The 6,832-nt window shown below is 45.3% G+C and overlaps 1 protein-coding gene across 1 annotated transcript; it reads right to left on the bottom strand.

Moving 5' to 3' along the window:
• Nucleotides 1–5,557: 5,557 nt before the first annotated feature.
• LOC119648714 (turripeptide Pal9.2-like) lies at nt 5,558–6,151 on the bottom strand. The gene is made up of 3 exons (XM_038050522.1): nt 5,998–6,151; nt 5,788–5,940; nt 5,558–5,725 (listed from the first exon to the last, which is right to left on the bottom strand). Exons 1-3 carry the CDS (start codon nt 6,023–6,025, stop codon nt 5,610–5,612), a joined length of 297 nt encoding a protein of 98 aa, XP_037906450.1. The 5' UTR covers nt 6,026–6,151; the 3' UTR covers nt 5,558–5,609.
• Nucleotides 6,152–6,832: the final 681 nt, after the last annotated feature.

Here is a 6,832-nt window from a genome sequence, read left to right on the forward strand (position 1 = left end):
GTTCAAATAAAGTAATATTATAATAATATATTTTTAAAATTTACCCCTTAAGTTCACGCTGCACCCATAAAATTGCATTAATATAGGTTTTCATATGAAACGTCACACTGGAAAGTTTGCAGGAAACCCTACAATTATTAACAAAGCTACAGTAGGTGACACTTGCCTCTTTTTCGTCAAATTAATACTCTTTAAGAGATAAATCGTCCATACCGCATCAAATTAAATATCGAGTATGTGTTACTGTAGTGTACTGTTACGGTCTTCAATGAAGTGCTCTAACACACATCAAGGCCCTGATCTAATATGTATCGTTGCGCCAACGATTATTTCCGAGTTATCACAATCTCGGCAGATGCCGCATTTTAGCCAATACTAGCACTAAGTGCCAAGCATTTAGGCTCGGACGATCCTACCTACTTAAAAACTAAAGGGGCGCTGGTGGTGAGGACCGGTGGTAGGTCAGTGGGAGAATCCGTCGAGTACTCCCCGCAACATCGAGCAGGTATGCATAATGATGTACTTCTACATGGTTTGAACCAGACCCCCAGACCCCCCAGGACATCAAGGGACCCATGAGGGATTTAGGTACAATATCTGTAGCTGACAATATTATGGCAACTATTATACAACCACACACTCGAGATGCCACATTTCTTTGATTTCCCGAGCCAATGGCTCATTGTTCACCTCCTTCTCCACGTATTTCTGTTCAATGTTGCTATTATGGGGGATAGCAACATCAATAATATACGCGGAGCGACCCGTCTTGTCAACTAACAGTAGGTCAGGCTTGTTGTGTAGAGTGTGGCGATCAGTCAGAACTTCCCGGTCCCAATACATGCTGTAAGCCGAACTACCAAGTACTGCTTGCGGTTCATATCGGTAAACCGGACATGTTCCCGTGATCAGCCCATGCTTATATGCAAGGTTTTGATGGATAACCTTACATACAGCATTATGCCTGGCGATGTATTGCACCGGTGCCATAACAGTGCAGCCAGAAATGAGATGGTCCAACGTCTCTAACGCCGAACCACACATTCTGCACTGGTCGTTCTCCACGCGTTCTTTCATGATGAGCTTTTTATAAGCTCGGGTGGCGACCACGCCATCCTCAATGGCACACATGAACCCCTCCGTCTCAGCAAAGAGCTCCCCAGCACACAGCCATCTGTTCGACAAATGCAAATCGACAAATGGTTGCCAAAGACAATTCACGTGTTTACCGTGCATTGCCTTCGACTTCCATTCATCGATCCGCTCTTGGTCCGACTTCACCCCACTCAGAGGATTGAAAGATCGATCCTTCAAGTTAAGTGGAGTCAGTCCACAGTCTGCCTTACAGACAGCCGCCTACAAGGGACTCACCTGCTCTTTGCTGTAAAAATAAGCGCGCAACGAGTCGACTTGGCGATGATGTTGTGCCGCCACGTCAACCACGCCTCTACCTCCGATGTCACGAGGCAGGTTCATCCGCTCCACGCGGACTTTGGGTGATGCATTCGGAATTTGGACATAATTGTCCATATCCGCCGCTGGACGTTTTCCAGATCGATCTTCGTCCACGGCAATATTCCGAATGCAGAAGCCAGTGAAGGGATAACGAATACATTCAACGCGCTCATTTTATTCTTCCCCGAGAGATGCGATTTCTGCACCAGCTTTACACGTCGCAGGAATTCGGACAGCAGAGCTTCCTTCAGATCACAAACTCGAGCATGGGTCCCTTGCAGAATTCCTAGGTACTCGTAGAAGTCTGTATCGGTCATAGCTTTGATGTGGAGTTCAGCAATGCTATGTCCCGCATGCGGCTCGTAATGACCTTTGCGGATGGCTTGGATTCGACACTTGTCTAATCCAAACTCCATCCTTCGGCGGTGATCCACTCAGCATGCTCAGCATGCTGGGCAGGTAACCCCCAAAGTCCACCCCAATACTCTTTCGCTTCCGTCACCGAGAACTGTATTGTCTGGGCGCTCTGTTGGGATTCGTTGAGAGATCTGAAAAAGCTCCGCTGGTTCCTCGCGTATGTTGCATTCTGGACACGTCTGGAATAACTTTCGCCATACCGTCGTAACCGACTGCATATGACAGAAAGTTTCTGTTTTAGTGTGTCCAGAATTTCAACTACGGGTGTCTCACAGGGGATGGCATAGTTCCGGTAAACCCTCTGCACTTTATTTCTCACCCGTCGGCTGGCACTGCCGGTGCTGATCTGAATCAGTCTAGCAATGTCCTGCCTTAGTGGGTCTCGCCGACGTTCCAGACGAATTTTCCATGGTGGATCTCTTTTGTCACTCAAACCAATAACACGAAAGCGAATCTTCTGACCGTGCAATCTAATAGCCGCAACTGCACCACAATACACAAGTGATTGTAGTTGCAGCAGCGACATATCAGCACAAAGTCGAGATGCAATCTCATCATTGATTTGAGATAGAATTCCCGGAGTTGCTGGAAATGCATAGAGCCTGGGAATACCCGGTCTATGCAAAGGATCCATATCCGAGAATTCTATACACGCTCTTTGGAATTCGTCCCGAACCTCAGCAGAAACCTCCGCTGGACGGTGGAGAAGAGTGCTTCGGCGAGTACTGAACCTGTTGCCTGCAGTGCGGCGTGGTGTTGTTGATGCCGCCGCCTCTGCCCCTATCGACTCTCGGTGACCAGTTTCCCCGATGACTTCAAGTCGAACACGTTCCCTGATGGTGGCCGGGATTGTGTCGCTGCGAGTAATAAAGCGGTACTGGTCTGCGACTCGCTGCACAGTCACGTGTGCGAATTGCGGGAAACGCTCGACGAATCTCTGATGCAACAAGGGGCGGTAAGATGTTGTACCCGCCCCCGCCGTTATTTCGTAGTAGGAGCGGATGATGAAGAGGTTCATTTCTTCAGTCCATTTCATCCGTTTCCTACGCGAACCTGCTGAAGTGGTCGCCACAGATTGTGGCGAAACAGCTGCAGCAGGCGGAGCTGTGCTCCTGGTCGTCGTGGCGCCTAGACGTCGAACCGCCGCACGACTAGCGGTTTCGACGCCGTGCTGTCCATTACGAGAGCCCGACCCAGTCACCAAGTCAGACGACTCCCGCCGGTTATCCGTACCGGACCTCAAATTTCTCCTTCTTCTCATTGTTGGTGGTGCATTTTATCCCTAGCTGCCAGGTGTTGAGATAGCTTCCTTAGTGAGTAATCTGCAAGACTGCAAAGTTCCTGCACTTTCCTCACCTACCCCCTGAGACGCTGCGGTGGCGTACAGCCATTCAGACTGAATCTATCAATCCCTCCTCCTTTCACAACCGGGCTTGGGACCGGCTTCGGCTTCGTTATTATTATTATTATTTTTATATGTCCAAAGGGTATACACTACGAGTTACATATAAGTTAAGCCATCGTGTACCCAAATATTATTACATAAAAGGTCAATGGAACCTTTCATACCTGAAGCGCAGAGCTTCCGGTTTCCGACTTGTTTGAAACTGAAGGTGCTCAAGGTATTCAGAGTTCACATAGTAAAGACCAAGCTCCCCATTGGCCACGCATCCTCGGCGTATGCTGTTCCACTTTGGCTTGGGATTCCATTAGCATCTTCTCCAGTACCGTGAGGACGATCCCAGAGCTGTTACTTCTGCCCATCCTTCGGCCAGATCCGCTTGCACTTGATACATGGCCAGCACCAAACAGTTCCTCATCAGTTACATGACAACTTCTAGCCCGTCCGTTCACCAATCCGCTTCCAAGATTTCGCAGTCAGCCAGATCATATGATGCGCCTCGGACGAGGTACCCGACAAAAGAGCATTTTTGATGGTAGCTCAATGCCCGTCGATGTTCTCAGGTGGCTTGATGACTCTGGTCAGCAAGATAGCTCTTCCATTGTCGAATGACAGCTGGGTTATACAAACAGTCGATATTGAATTTGAGGGATCGGAGCTCGCCTACCCTGCGAGGAATTGTGGACGCAATACGCAAGCAAAGATAAGTTATCACCTGATGGTAATACCTTTCGTAACGGATGTCAACGCCTGCCGTGCGGCAAGATGGAGAGAAATACTCTCCAGAGTCCCACCAGTATACTTCGCTTAGACCCTTAGTCCAACTTACATCGATCGTAGTTCGAGTTGGACAAAGCATTCTGACCCTTCTTACCGTCGTCGAGGAGCTTGCACACACTCCTGAAACCAATCATAATCCGTTTCCAATAGCCAGCGGTTGACGCCATGAAGTCAGCTTCTATCCGAAATGGGCCAATGATTACCTGGGCAGATAGAACCGAACTCGGCACAACAGCCAATGAGTTACACAAACTTCAAAGATTGGTTTGCATTTGTATCTCTGAAGTGGTTGTACAAGGTCCAAGGAAAATGTACTTTTGACAAATGGGTAAGCACACTGGCATATTTCATGATGAAATATACGCCACTGGTATGCTACCCTCAACCACCAAAGGAATTATAAGGGGAGAATATTGCTCTTCTGACCGACAGCCAGTGCCATAGTAGACCTTAGTCCAGATGAATTCTAAACCAGTATAGGAATGCATTCATAGACTAAAGACACCTGGATCACACAATAAGGTCTGCTTACTATTCGTTCCAGGCCATATTGGATTATAAAGCATTAGGCAGCAGATAATCTACCAGACGCACGGCTATACAAACCAGAACCCTTTTCCGCAATCGGAAAGGGATTCATAGCTATGACACAAAAAAAAGAAGAACAGTTGAGAGCAATATACATCACAATCAATCAAACAGTACCTGGTGTTCATTAGGGGGTTGGTACGTGCCCAAGCGTCTGCAGGATTGTTTAAACCTCATCAAGAGAGAATAATCACTGGACATTGCAGGCCAAATTATGAGCTGGGGAAACTAGGGATATCTACAGCCATTGTCTGCAAATTCTGCAAAATGACTGACAAAACATACCTGTTCTGGGACAATATCCGACACTTCTGCAAAGTTGGTTAAAGGAAGAATACTTTATACCAGTTGCGAGACTGAAGCACCTAGATAAGGGGGCGTTTCAAATTCCTTTGATATCATTATTTTTATTTATTATTATTACATAAACCTAAAACACAGGCAAAACTTTAAAAAGATAGATCCGGCTTAAAAGCAAAGAACCATGATGAAAAACGTGGAAATCCTCAAATAAGCAGCGGGCAGACAACCCCCTAATTCAAAACTTATAGAAATAAGTGTGTATTCCCACCAGAACCCAAAACAATGCACTTTTGTGTGTTACCTCCAACATACTTATTGGTTGAGAAGGGATGGGTTTTAAGTTCACTAGGCAACCACTTAATGAAAATGTCTCAATTTAATCCAGGAAGGGTACATAAGCAAAAGGTCGAAGGCGGTGTTTAACCTACTGGTACTGGAAGATACTTTGAAAATACGTTAATATTTTACACGCGCATACTTTAATGAAATTCTTAAGGGGTGAGAAGGAGACAACAGATTCTGGCAAACGCTCTATCAATTGAATAGACTCCATCTAGGACAGCGCTTTATGTGTTAGTCCTGGAACTTGGGTCAAAAGCAAATATACACATGTTGAAGGTAAGCAGTTTATTTGGAAATTAACAAACCATCTTATTATGAAAAACTACCTCGGCAAGGATGCAGGAGTTGTGGTCCTGTTTCCTTCCGTTGCAACTGTAGTACGGCGCGATGTAGGTTGGGGTACTTCCTTGCACACCCCCTTGTGAATTATGACATAATCTGCCAAAAATAAACTTCCTGTTTGAACAAAGCTTTCATTTCAAAAAGTTTAACAAACAAACCTTCCTTTTCTTCGCAGTTCACCAGCTTCAACACGCATTTATTCGGAAAAGTTTTTTCTTCCTTCCTTGAATTCAGCCCACAAACAGGGCTTAAGATACGAGCACACCTTGGATCACATTTTACCTCTGCAGCAACTTTTACTATCACTGTGACTAGGAAAAAAGGCTGACATTATTAACTGGCAAAAGGTTATCCTTGTTACGTTTTACTTGCAACAAACAACAGAACAAATTTCATCTCTACTTTATCGTTAGAAAATGCGAAATGCTTCAGGTGAAAGTTCAAGCTTGTACTGAGTTTAGTGGTTTCAATGCATAAATGTGGCAGCTCGAAGCTAATAATAGTAATAACTGCGTGAAAATCATTTTTTCCAAGATTGCTTCCATCGTGACGGTTAATTTTATAATTTTCTGGTGAATTTTCTCGCATATGTAACAAAATTAAAGTACATGGAATAATGTTCCAATTTTTCTGTAAAGCAAATCCTTATTAAAATTGATTCATTGTCAATCTACCTTTTTTTCCGGAGATGGAAATCTTCAAAAAATACTAATATGCATGTTCCAGGGAGCGTGATTTTACCCACTAAGACCACCCCCTAACCACAATCCTCTCTCCTATGGAACCACCGTAAATATAATGTCGCAGGGTGGACATGACCCTAGCCTCCCCCTGCGTCCATCGATTATATTTGCACCCACTCCTTTCTCGCCTGCCACTGTCAACCTGGGTTCTCCTTTCCAAAATCTGGTGTAGACTCCTCCTTTCCTCTGTAAATCTAGCACAATGGAAGAAGATATGTTCTGAATTCTCCTGAATACCTTCGCAGTGGAACTGTTATCTGTCCAGTTTAAACCTTAACTGGTATCTACTGTACTGGCCATGTTCAGCAAGAAACTGCGTCAGATCATAGTTTGTCTCATCATGCCTTCTCTAAATCCACACCTTGAAGCAATCTATGGGTCCATTAACCCTTTTCCACCAGTATGCGTCTTTATTGTCGCCCGCTTAATTGTTCCTTTCGCTTCCTTTGTCGCTATTTCA

Source organism: Hermetia illucens, chromosome 2, assembly GCF_905115235.1.
Source record: "Hermetia illucens chromosome 2, iHerIll2.2.curated.20191125, whole genome shotgun sequence".
Taxonomy (NCBI): domain Eukaryota; kingdom Metazoa; phylum Arthropoda; class Insecta; order Diptera; family Stratiomyidae; genus Hermetia; species Hermetia illucens.

Excerpts from the sequence above, each read along its gene's own strand:
- LOC119648714 (XM_038050522.1), bottom strand. The coding sequence starts at position 6,025 with ATGAAATTTGTTCTGTTGTTTGTTGCAA. Across the intron at positions 5,941-5,997 it reads TGTTCTGTTGTTTGTTGCAA|TCACAGTGATAGTAAAAGTT; the intron begins GTAAAACGTAAC and ends CTTTTTTCCTAG. Across the intron at positions 5,726-5,787 it reads GAACTGCGAAGAAAAGGAAG|ATTATGTCATAATTCACAAG; the intron begins GTTTGTTTGTTA and ends TATTTTTGGCAG.